The following is a 13,774-nucleotide window of genomic DNA, read 5'->3' as shown; positions in this document are numbered from 1 at the left end:
TTGTACACCTGTCTATAACACTTAAATAGTTGTTGCTGGATTCCGGTTATTCAATTATTCGATACGTCAAACTATCCTTAAAGTTATAATACTGTAATACGGTTAAACATAATTCAAACTAGGTAACTATTTAAGTACCTTATACAAGATGTCTTACGTATCACAATAAAAAAAACACTTGTACTAAAAAAAACTAACTCTTATATAGCGTAATAACTGATGACGCTATCAATGATACAATTATTATTACTAACAGGTGATTCAATATAGTCTATAAAGTCTACAAGTGTATAAATTATTGTTTTAAAAATATCCGATCCGATCGCTCATAAACTTAAGTGAATTAGTGAAATAATATGCATAAATGCGATTAATGATTAAGCTAACAATATTGATATAAGATTACGTTGTGAGGCTGCAGATTCAGATTATTACCGACACTAAAAAGTTTATTACAAAAACCAACAATGAATACAATATTGTCGAAGTTCGCGAAAACGAGTTTTAATATCCAAGCTAAATAATATTTAAGTCGGTATGTTTTCTATTATTTCTCGTAAGTCCCACAAGTCATTATTTTTGTTTTTCTTCGTTTTGAAAATGATATATTTTTATTTCGTGTCTTTCTGTATTATAATAATACATTATACTAGATACATCTATGCCGTAATAAATATATACATTTCTCGAGTTTTTATTTCTTTTATTTTTTACACTATATACTTTTCTATTCAATATAATCACTTTAACTCGCAAATGTTTTCTGCTTCGCATATTATTATTATTACTTTATTATGTTCAAACCAACCTTATAAATTATAATACATCTGTGCAGAATTTCCCACAACAACGCATATTATTCCGTATTGTTTACATTTTTTCGAAACTGAAGACACGGTAATAGGCACATCGGACTATACACTTCGCGCGCGAGCGTATATATATTTATAATATTGTATACAATTACGCGTTTCTCCTGCAGGCCTGCCGGTTCTGTCAATCGTATAAATCGCATCGATTACCGGAGACGTCCATTTAAGTGCCTATATAGACGTACATTATACCTAGGCGCACACCGCTATACATATTTAGTACAATATTATGCTATAGTATACGGCGATAATGCCTATAAAGCAACTCACGTTTTTTTTAAGAAACGGAACAGTCAGAATACAATAATTTGCGCTCCCGCTATGCGAATATTATGGAGTAGAGAGAAGACTTAAAGAGTAGAACTAATGCAGTGCAATATCGCGTTCGTATTACATATTATATAGGTAGAGACATAGAGTATATTCTATATTCTTTGTAATTTATATAATACAGGTGTAATTCATAATATTATATTCGAAGTATATAGGCGTGATCAGGCATATTTGTGGCAGGTCGGGCTGTACACACACACACGCACATATAATATATATATATATATATATCTATCGTATAATATGTAATATTATTATACAACCATAAAACCACCCACGCCCGTAAGACCTCATCTCGTTCTAATCTAAAAGATGACACTGTACAAAACTTTTGTGTATATATTAGCTAACACAGGTGCACAGATGATAAATATGTTACTATTTACAAGTACATTAACCAATCTATACTTACATACAGAGAGTAAAGACAAGAATCGTTTCGATGATAATACATAATATTATGTATTGGGTGTATCATAAAGTTGTGACATATATACCATATGGACGTATGGACCATACGTCGGAAATTCGTGATACACCCTATATATGTATGTATTATTTTATCCAGCCCCCCCTCACTTCGAACAAAAAGTATGGTTCGAGCCACCCTCACGAACTATATGCCCACCCAATATTACTAATTACTATGGCTTTGAGACGTCACTGAAGGTACCTACATATACAATAGATCAGAGGTATCCAACCTACTGCCCGAGTACTGTATCCAGCCGTTCGAGTTTTTTGAACTTCAGTCAAGACTCAAGCTGACTGATGTTTTTGTTCTTCTACTCCAAGACTCTATACATAGCAATACAAAAAGGTTGAAGACCCCTGCTCTAGACCAGCGAGTGACGATTTCTGCAGCCCGCAGATCGGATTGGAGTTTACTGTTTAGTCTCTCTCCACACTATATTATTATTATAAGCACAGTGGTGATGACGCTTTCATATAAAATATAAATCATATAATTCAAACTGCAGTCGACGCGATAACGAGCGTATATGACACGAGACAATACCAGATAATAAACTATATTTATATATGCCTGCGTGCCCTATACGGCTATATATTATTACACAACATAAACATACGCTAGTGCTGGTGTGCGGAGTGCGGGGTGGAGTACAGAGTTTACCGTGGACAACCGCACTTATTATAGGCGTAGCATTTTAAAAGAAAAAAATCTCGACGCAAATAGTGACCGTTTTGCGCTCGTGTTTTGCAAAGTCGATGCCAACCCGATAGGACACACATTTCTCGCGCACGGTAGTCTTCTGCAGCTGTATATTACAGCCAACCGGGTCAACGGACTGGTAAGTTATAAAGGTAGAACTGTATGTGTGTGATACTGACTAAGCGTAACCCGGGCCCGGGTGTAAATAATTACGAGCGCTCACCCGGATCCGTGCATATATATGTTGTACATTTATTTAATACATTATTCTATAGCACAATATCTGTAGAATCCAAAATTTGCATACAACATCAAACACGAGGAAGAGCCGTTTTACCCGCGGTTTTAAAAATTCAAAAATCCCTCCCCCCGACTTGCCACGATAGCTGTTTCCCCTGAGAACTAACCATTGCAGCAAGTCTACTTATTTAAAACCGGACTAAGCGAACGATATATTATATTATCATGTATATATTATTTAGAAAGACCGCGACAGCCGCGGCGGACACGATCTTTACCGTTAACTGCGGGACATGCGCGCTAGAGACACGTCCATATATTATTATTGTATTATTGTTATATATTTATACATACATACATACATAAACATATTGTTTGGGTAACGTTTAAGCAGACCACGTTTTATCCAAAAGGTACCTAATTGAAATGTTCTTTGTTCGCAATTTACGTTTGTAACGCACAAACAACGAGAAACTCAGAGAATCGACTCCAAGCAAACGTCATATATATTATGAACATATATAATACAAGTATTCAACATACACTATATACAGTAGATACAGAAGATACATAGTACACAACTTAGATCGCTACAGACTGCAGGATCACAATGTTAGAAAAAGAAATAATTCTCATCGAATCGCATATTACCATAATATGTAGTCATTTATATTTTATTAAGACTTTATAATACATTTTAATCAAATTTAAAGTTCCCGTGAAATAAATTACAAGAAATAATTATAAAAATGCACTAATCGTATATGTATAGTTTGATGTAAATAAAAGTACCCCAATTCGAATAAAACTATAAGATTTAAAAAGATAAAAGTGCATGTTGTTAAATAAAATAAAATGACATAATTTTTCTTTTCTTTTTAGGACTAATTTATTTAAAAACGTGAAGTGAAACCTCTTTTTTACTTCCTAATATAAATAAATACACGACAACTTAGATTGTATGGAAATACGCATAAGGGAAACGAACGATCTTTACCGTTAGCACGTGACCATTCTGTTACATATGTCACATCAGGATCAAAGATCCACGGTGTATGTTGATATATCGATATGCGTCTATAATATGTATTATGTATTATAATCATACTATATGCTAAACCAGTAAGTAATGTAAATTAGTGAGTTGTGTATATTTTAATATAATATTATGTAACAAAATTACCATTTATTATACTTGTACCTATATAGATAAAAGCCACTTTAATAAAAGCCTTTAAAAATCCATTCTACTGATAAATAATTATACAAATAGGTCCCTACTTACTATAAACATTATATAACCAAGAGTAAAAACAAGCTATAGTCACAAACAATCCCAAAGAAAAAACCTTTTCTTTTGATTTAAAAGTTTTTACAAAATTAATGAGAGGGTACTACACATCAAATATTTATTTGACTTTTTTTTTGATGTGTCATACGCGTATACAGGTAGGTACTCGTTTTGATTTGCCTCTATACCGAACAATAATTTTTTAGAACTGGGTGACTCGGTCATTATGGTAATTTGTTAACCGTTACTTCCAGGGGATGTATATATGGTTAATATAGTTAATAATCAAAAGTAGTGTTTTTTTTGTCCTATAAGTAAACATTCGAGTCCGTTTGAGGTCGTGATCGAAAAACTCGTTCGAAATAAATGGAATTATTTTATTTGTCGAATCCAAATTTAATTTCGCCGACAACAATCGTTTACAACATCGACGCCTTTTAAGTGCATACTGCATACATCAAACAAACGAAAAGAAAAAATAATAACCGAAAACCGGCTGCCGACAAGGACCAGTTTTAGGCACGTTCAAGCCATAACTGCACATTCGTTATTATATTAAATACACTGCACAGAGTACCAATACTAACTACACAATCTGCTGTATATATTCTATGTGGCAGGTTATAATAATTGATCAAAAATCTTGTTTTTTAATTTTTTTTTAAACATAACTGTACTCACTATGTGTATGATGAATTGATATTTTTACAATTAGTTAAATAAAAAAAAATAAAAACAATTGTAACAGATGAAATACTATATTTATAATGAATAATAATACTATATGGTACGAATAACTCGTATTGTATTATTATTATAAAAATAAAGAAAAAAGATGAAACAGAATTGTAATAGTTCGTTTTTTTACTAAAAAAGACGTACCTAGTACTTGAAAACTTAGGGCTTTCAAAAGTTATATGCGTCTAGTACGAAAAACTACGAAGCCATCTATTTACAAAAAAATATTTTAATTATGAAAATGTCGTCCTCATATCACGACGATGTGAAATAATGTTTAATAATTCTTCTGTAGTTCTGTCTTCGTGTTTTGATCGATTAATATAATCGTTCATTCCGATGTAATAATGAAAAATGTGGGTACACTTAGCTAAAATATTTGTGTTATTCTCTTATCCGGGTAATTTGTCAAGATTTCCAAAATACCTATAAATTATAGTGTGTTTTAGAGATAATATACCTATATTTTATTATACTATGTAGGATGACTAGGATGGGTACTCGTGTGTGACGACTGACGGTCTTATACATGGGCGGATGGGCCTGACTATCTTGTTATTGATTTGAGAAATATTATGAACGAGCTCATATAAAACAATCGAAATATTATTGGTGTAGACCGGATCTAGATGTCCATCGGAAAGCGAAAACCCTCAGCAGGCACGGTTGCCCCAAATCCGCCTGCAACGAAGGCATCATAATCACAGGTTCTGCGGAACTAGCGAGCAGTCTAATTTACAAACTGTAACCTTAAACTTCATGGAACTCTGTTCGTTAAGTGATTTTCGTCGTCATTGTGCGTACACAAATGAGAATGTTCCCACGCGTCGGCGAAACTAAAGCCAATTACCGGGCCACGAAAATACTGTGGATTGTTTTTTCTTCTTCTTCTTCTGCTTCTTCGTCTTCTTCTTCCGCCGCAACGTCTTTCCTCTCCCGTGTGCATTTCTTGTCCTTCAGCTCGTTTACAACAATGCCAGACAGTAAAAATGTATCAGTATATACATATAATAAAAAAATAACACACGAGTTTGTAATTGAATGACTTGGGAAGTAAGGTAGCGCGATAATATTTTCGCATATTTAGTACCTATATAGAAGATAGATCCGGAGTTTATAGAGATAGCGATCTCTTGGGAAAACTAAGTAAAACGGTCTCTAGTTTTCGAATGGTAAGTTGTAACGCCTGTAACGGTGCACGCGCCTAACTTGCTTCTCTGGAGGAAAACAGGTTCAATGCAAATCCCCCGTGTTTGCCCCCACACATTTCACAAAAGACACATTGAAAGAAAAACGTCCCGTATAAAAGAATAATTCGATATTTCTAACCCCGCCTGGTATTTTCCACACATAATAACAATTCAATAACCGAGTAACCGAATTGTTTGTCGGCACCCGAAGTCAACATATTATATCCTATTGAAGTCTACCGTGTATTGATATATATTATATAGCTCGTATATACACGCAACAGCAGTCCTTTATATATCAGAGATCGTCGTATCGAATTTCTTCAATACAAAAAAGATTCAGAGGGAGGATCAAAAAATGTACCTGTTATTGCATCGTCGCTACACACACTGAAATCGTACGATATATAAACGCAAACATTCGATTTAAAATGATAAAATAAATACAAAATTCTTAAGCCCGGGTTGCCTACAAAAGAATTAGGAATACCCACTGCGTGTATAGAAGTGAAAGATTTCTCGTAATTCTAACGTTCTGACATTAAATAATTTAAACTCTTTCCATGACCGTTTATAACTATATAATATACATTATTATACATAAGTAACGTATGGATACATGTAATACAACATTATATAGTATGTTTTGTTATAATGGGCCGTGGGGCGACGATCATAAATCTTGTATTGCGTAAACAACTCACAATCAGGCGCAGGGTATTAAAAGGTCGATAACAATCTGTGCAATGTAATGGTCGCAGGTTGGGAGAACAAAAAAAAAGAGTAAATAGTAAGGAAAGGTCAATCGCAACGACGCAACAGTGAGACGTCGGTCGAGCGAGGGTGCACGATACGCTACCCCTTATTATATAATATATATATACAATACATGCGTTATAGGTACCTAAGAACACGTACCGACCAGGACCACCCAGGCCGAGCGCAGTGCTATGCACACGATACAATAAATAATACTATGGTTTTTCTCGATATCCTATTAATCCTCATTTGTTATGCACAGTCTCGTATGAACGAAACAAGCAACGAAAAAAAACCGTACATATAAATATTAAATACTAGTATACTACTGTAAGTAGAAAAAACAAGACGAAAATAACCCCTCCTGACCTCGGTTTGGGATCCTTGAGCCGGACGCTGGACCGGGTCCTACTGGAGAACATGGCGGCCGCCACTATTTTTTCCTTTTCGGTGACTCTCCGGACATGAGACTCTGACGACAAAATAGTATATGCTATGCACACCGAAACTAAATCACACGCGCCACTTAAACACACTAATGCTAATAAATTTACAAATAAATCACAAAAACAAACCGACGACAAGATTATAATAATAATGCAGAAATAGTGCCTTAGAGACTTAAACGAATCGGTATGCACAGGACGCGCGCGCACTCGCACCGCACACGACAGGACGCTTAGTGTTCCGGCCAAGAACTGCCGGTGCGCCTTCACGGGAACCGGTTAGTCCGCGGAGGCGGCGGCGGCGGTAGTCCGGGGCAACGGGGCAACAAAAGACTGCGACGACGGTGCAGCATCACTCTTTACGCCCACTCCTGACGACCCGCACCACCGACCGTCGACGTAATTATTGTTATTATTATTATTTTTTTTCGTCTTTATTTCTGTGCGGTCAAGCTAGCTAAAACATTGCAATGATCAGAATTTACGTGTGCATGTTTCATTTTAGTATAAAATCATTTATAAAATCATTTAATGATGTTTTTTTTTAGTCTTATCGATCGAACTCTCTCGATGTCTTAGCCTACTATACCCCAACATTTGAACTGATCGCGTCAAACTGGACAGTGGATTCCACAATAATAATAGAATTAACGTTTATTATTTTGTATGTGTGTGTGAAATAGATTTTAATTCTGCAAGCTGTATACAATTAAAAACTAATAGACAAGTACAATCATCAGTAAAGCCAACAAAAACTTATAGTTATTTATTAATTATTATATAGCAAAATTGCATGACATTTGAATTCTCCTTATCACGGTTATTGATACCTTTCATTTAAACACAAAAACAAACAGAGTTCCAACAATTCCCTTTTCTTTAAAAAAAAAACAGCTCTGCATCAATAACTATTGCCAACCCCTCCTAAAATGGTTCATACAGTACTTAAGCTGGTAAGGTATTGCCAAAATATAAATGTATAAAAGTTAGTAAAACCCAAATAGTAAACAGGTGGCGATGGCGTAATGACGGTGGGTAGAGATCATTATAAGTTATAATACTTGTGCACGTAAATCAAAATAATATGTGTGTAAAATACATAGGTAAATGAATATATCTTTATAACTATTATATATGATTAAAATTAAAACTTTATTAATTATTATTAGAATATATTGTATTAATATATTTAGGTAGCTAGGTAATTAGGCAAGTATTTATAGTATGCCAAGTTAAAGTCTTTCAATCTTAGATGTAAAGTTTGTTTGATGGTAGATGGTTAATTTTTTAAAATGTTTTTATTTACTTTTGCCATTTTTGGGGTATCATATTATCATACATTAGCCATTATGTATAAGTATCTATGGACTATGACAATGAGTCATAACAAATAATATATCTTTAAAAAGTGTAGTCAGAGTGGGCCGAAAAGTGTAAATTTTACCAACGTACCAAGTATATATTACAATACTAACTAAACAATATAATATAGATGAATACGAGTTATAATAATCGTGAGTAATATTATACCTACTAGTTTTCGTCTGAGCGGTGGGCGCATTATATTATCAACCATTTTTCATGTTATTATTATTCATTGCACAAACAGTAAAATAACAATGTAATTATTGTAGTAGATCATTGTTTTTTCACATGTCTGATTTATTTTTTCATTTAGTTTTGGGAGACGTCGGTCAGCGCCAGGCAAGGAGGCACATATTAGACCTATAATAATTATGTTTTTAGGTCAAAGTATAAAATATTGATTCTTTTTTAATTCCCCTGTAGTATTATTGTAATATACCTACCCCAGTCTCTATAATAACTTATAATACATTCTGAATTCCCATTATTATCGAGATTTATATCTATGTCACAATGCGTTATGCTGTTGAGTAACGAGTTAAAATTGTGTTTTATTAAAAAACATAAAACATAACCCTAATACCAACCAATTAGTTAACATTTATAATATTATTAATTATGATGACCATTAATGCCCATTAGCTTGTTGTGCTGTGTCATATTATGTAGGTACCCGCTTAGGTACTGCAGCTTAGGAGATTAAACCGCAGCTGATATAAAATCAGAATTTATGTTTCTACTGTGTATTATATTATATGTATAACCGGTTATTTTGGCCGCCTAAGGACTAATAAATACAATCGACTAATTGACTGATAAAATATTTATAACAAAATATATTTGTATGAACTAAATATTATATCATTTATATCGTATAGAATAGCAGCATTCGTGTTATTAGAATTTAGAACTCTTTTGCCTTTGTGTCTAATCGAAAATCATCAATGTCAACGAAATCAGAAAAACACAATATGCTTAAACGCACACACTATCGTTGTTCGTATTCGTATATATACTTTATTATATTCTGCATCGACGAAATAATAAAATGTTTATAAAACACTTGATGAGTGTGTATGCCACGATTTTATACCTACGTAAATGTCCGTAAAGAAGAAATAAACTATTTGGACAACACAATAAATTAAGAATAAGTCAGTCATTCTGACACGCACAATTTCAAGTTATTATTGTTACGGTTTAAAGAAACTCGGTGTTCGAAACAAAAGATGTTTTATCGTTTCTACGAGCACGGAAAACTCTGCTGTATAATACTGGCGTATTAAACTATATATTAAACAATATAAAATATTGCACCGAAAATTACAAAACTAAGCCGAAATAATGTATAAAGACTTGACGAGACATGTGTATTCGTATGGGCGATTACACCTTTTTACCATTTTAAACGCACAATGTCAACTACACGCGTCACCAGGTAGATAGTATAATATTAAAATATTGCGATTTGTTTCAGTTTGCAGTGTGTCTAATTCTTTTCATATGAAATCCTGTTTAAGCCAAGGGCGTAGGTATACATAATATTATTTTCCCCTCCTAGAGACATTTTTTTTTTTAGAATTTTTACCAATACAAATTTTCTTTTGCCGACTTCTATAACATTTAGCATATTATACTAATTCTATATAATTCACCTGCAACAATAAGAATACATTTTTCTATTTATCCCCCCACGCCACACATTTGAGGTTTCCCTTGTTTGTACCTAAATATACATATACTCGTGGTTATAATACATACACTCGTGGCTATAATACATACGTATATACTATATACTATCCAACTTCATTACTTCAGACATGGTTAGTGACGATATGTCACCTCGGTTTTACAGCTCAATAAACTTCCTTCCCCCTCCAAGACGACATATTATGTGATTTCGATTTACAATTGTGATTCATGATTCATAATTAAGTATTGATTAATATTGAAACGTATGATATTCCATAAAAGATTTACTATCTGCAGTCCCTGAATGGATTTAATCTTATTTTTATAGACAGGAAAAAAATCAATTTCACTAGATTTTAATTTTCAATGCATAACTGACATTTTATGTATGTATATATGTATTTATTATGTATCATATTTTATGTACAAAAGCGCATATGGTCGTACGATATGAGAAAAAAATTGATTATAATAATTGACAACTGTCGGCTACATCTTACATCATATAAAATGCATCTGTTAATTTTATTGTACACTACCTTCAGGTATACAGCTAGGCATGCTAGGATGATTATCTGCAATCGCTCTGGGTTTATTGTTCATTGTTTCAATCATTATTCAAGCGTATATATATATATATAGTCTTTTACCAGATGATATAGTGGTAATTTTATATTATATTATATACCTATTAAAATGTATATTTTAATTAAATATTATGTTGTATAACTTATAATAATAATAATATCGTACATTATAAACTATATAGTCACTAGCTACCACCCGCTATTTCTAATTGATCCTAATCGGATAGCACCAAATACGATAATTATTAATTGTTTCAGTCACATCATTAAACGATCGAAGGCGATCAATGATTTACAGGAAATGCATGCCAGCAGTGTTTGAATTGGATTGGATACAGGTATTCTAATAATATTATTATTAGTTTATTTGATGAATATAGTAGTCTCTTTGTGCAACACTCACACTTTGGAGCATCATTATTCATTAGTCGTCGAAAAACTCAAACCTATATAAATATTACATATTATATTGGTACAAATCATAAAAATAATTCACTCGAGTTCCCGTTTATACTATATATCCGCCCATTTCCCTAGTCATTGGATTTAAAATTTAATATAATTTTATATCTACCGCGCCTCCGACAACGACGAAGACGGCGTGTACCGATAAAGGCGCGTTCTCATGAGTCAAGTTTAATTGACCGATTATAGTTGATCAACAAAAATTGAATATAAGTTGAATCAGTTTTTGTTCACACATTTCAACAGAACATGTTTCAATTGTATTATCAACTCAGTTGAAAAGCCGCGGTCGACAATATATCACTGAAAATGGCGTCGAAAGCAGTTGTATGTGAAATTGTAAATACAATAAGTATTTTAGTAAAAGAAGAATTAAAAACGATTTTAATTAATATGTGCAAAAATCGCAAAAAACGTCGTTTTTGGGTGAGACAATGGATATTAAGAAGAAATCAATTGGGAGCATCAAACACTTTACTTAAAGAACTAGCATTAGAGGATAGAGAAGGGTATAGAAATCATTTGAGAATGTCTGAAGAAAAATTTAACGAACTGTTGTTCAGAGTTCAGGATCGAATAAAAAAAACAGATACAGTGATGCGACAAGCATTATCACCAAAATTAAAACTACAAGTAACTTTAAGGTACTTATCTACAGGTGATTCGTTTTCAACGCTCGCTTCCATATACCGAGTACCTAAAAACACAATTTCAAATTTTTTGTTGGAAGTTTGTACGGCAATTTACGATGTTTTAAATGAATTTATTAAAGTAAGTATTATATTTTATTCATAAAAATAACACATTTCAGTTTATTGACTTATAGATATTATTTATAGTTATCATTTAAAATATCATTAAGAGCTTTAGCAAGTATATCAGATGATTGTAGCGTATCCTCTCCACGTTCTTCTCCAGTGCATGGTGGATTTGAAACTGAGGATGACCAATATTCTTCTTCTGTAGCGTTTGAACAAGAAGGTGATGGAGTGGTTTGACGAATAGATGAAATCCCTGATGAAAGAGTTGTGTGACACGAGGACTGTCTTGTTAAGAGTTCCAATCGTTTTTGTCTCATGATAGTTTGAATTTGTTCCTGACACATACCTAATAGCATCATACAAAGGCATATCTTTTAGCTGTACAGCGATATGTTTACCAAATATGTCAAATTCATTATCAGTCTCATTATTATTATTTTGCACAACATTATCAAGCTTATCAATTACTGCACTTATTGAGGAAATATTGTCATTTACCATTTTCCGCTTGCGATTATTTAATTATATACATATGTAAAATTTTTTTAATAATAATTGAAATATAGGTATATATTATTATTATTAGTATTTGTAGTATTATTAGTATAGTAGTATTATAGTGTAGTATTAGTATTAGTATTATTAGCTATTATTATTTATTATTATTAATTATTATAGTTATTATATAAATATTTAAGAATAAAAAGTATACTTACAAAATTTGATGAGGTGTCTCTTGAATTTGTAACATTATTTAGAAATAGATACGCTGTTTTATACCAAAACAGCTTCGGCATGTATATTTCATCTGTACTCATACCACTTTTTTTTGATTTGCAAACCAATGAATGTTCTTTTTTATACATTGTTCTAATTGTCTTAATTTTATTCTTTAGATCAGCAATAGTAAGACCATCAATTTCCATTTCTTTGATAATAGAACCCAAAGCACTTTCTCTTGCATCTCTATTTTTATATGTATCAAGTCGATGGTTCCATAGACAATCATGCTTATGATAAAGTTCCAAGAATTTTAACATCACGCTTTCAGACCACTTGAGGCTCATTTTTAAAATTAAAAATATTTAATACGTTAAAAATTAAAAAAAACACAACTGACAAAATGCACGTGTGACTGCCGGTAGAAAACAAACTGAAGGTTCAACTTGAATCAACTGTAGTGATAGGTTGTTCCCACGTGTCAAGACGGGTTTCAACTTGAAAGGAATTGGAAAACAACTCATTACTTGAACGATAAAGTTTGACTGGGTCAAACTTTTTTTGATCAACTAATTAGTTGTTCAATTTTATTGAAACAAAGGTTCTCACTACAGATTTTATTCAATTTTTGTTGATCAACTATAATCGGTCAACTAAACTTGACTCATGAGAACGCGCCTTAACCGACGTGTACGCGATGTTGTTGTTATTGTAATTTTCGTTTTAACGCGTTCATAAATAATTTACGGTCGTTCGGTGAAATGCGCGTGTTATGCGATTTCGTATACGTACCTACATGGCATATAATATGTTTAATATAATATATAATATAACTTATAAGTTATAAGTAATATATTTCTCGCCGTTTACCGTCACACGCTGCGCATTAATCCGGCCACTCGAAAACTATAGACGTCTGCGAGAAAACTGTCTGGGAATCTCGTGCAACAAGGTACATCGGTGTACATACATTATCAGAATTAAAACAAACCGTACAAATCCAAACCGTGAACTGTACAAGCGAAAACGTTTTAACACGTGTTTGGTGAAATATGGTATCTTAATATCGGGGACGAAATACGATAGTATAATAATATTATGGTAAAACTATAATTTTGAACTAAAATTAAAATTTTTAGTC

At 32.7% G+C, this 13,774-nt stretch overlaps 2 protein-coding genes across 3 annotated transcripts in view; both read right to left on the bottom strand.

Annotated features, from left to right (window-relative positions):
- The window catches only part of LOC111027502 (protein Shroom), a 174,373-nt gene extending 167,082 nt beyond the window's left edge, over window positions 1-7,291 (bottom strand). For both annotated transcript variants that reach the window (XM_022305894.1, XM_022305895.1), the window contains exon 1: window positions 6,967-7,291. In XM_022305894.1, the coding sequence (XP_022161586.1) occupies window positions 6,967-7,019 (53 nt within the window). In that variant the 5' untranslated portion in view covers window positions 7,020-7,291. The remainder of the gene's footprint in view (window positions 1-6,966) is intronic.
- Window positions 7,292-11,973: 4,682 nt separating this feature from the next.
- Window positions 11,974-13,039, bottom strand: LOC111027519. The gene is made up of 2 exons (XM_022305919.1): window positions 12,630-13,039; window positions 11,974-12,259 (listed from the first exon to the last, which is right to left on the bottom strand). Exons 1-2 carry the CDS (start codon window positions 12,978-12,980, stop codon window positions 12,227-12,229), a joined length of 384 nt encoding a protein of 127 aa, XP_022161611.1. The 5' UTR covers window positions 12,981-13,039; the 3' UTR covers window positions 11,974-12,226.
- Window positions 13,040-13,774: the final 735 nt, after the last annotated feature.

Source organism: Myzus persicae, unplaced genomic scaffold (genome assembly GCF_001856785.1).
Source record: "Myzus persicae strain clone G006 unplaced genomic scaffold, MPER_G0061.0, whole genome shotgun sequence".
Lineage (NCBI taxonomy): Eukaryota > Metazoa > Arthropoda > Insecta > Hemiptera > Aphididae > Myzus > Myzus persicae.
This window is presented reverse-complemented; position numbering and strand designations above follow the sequence as displayed.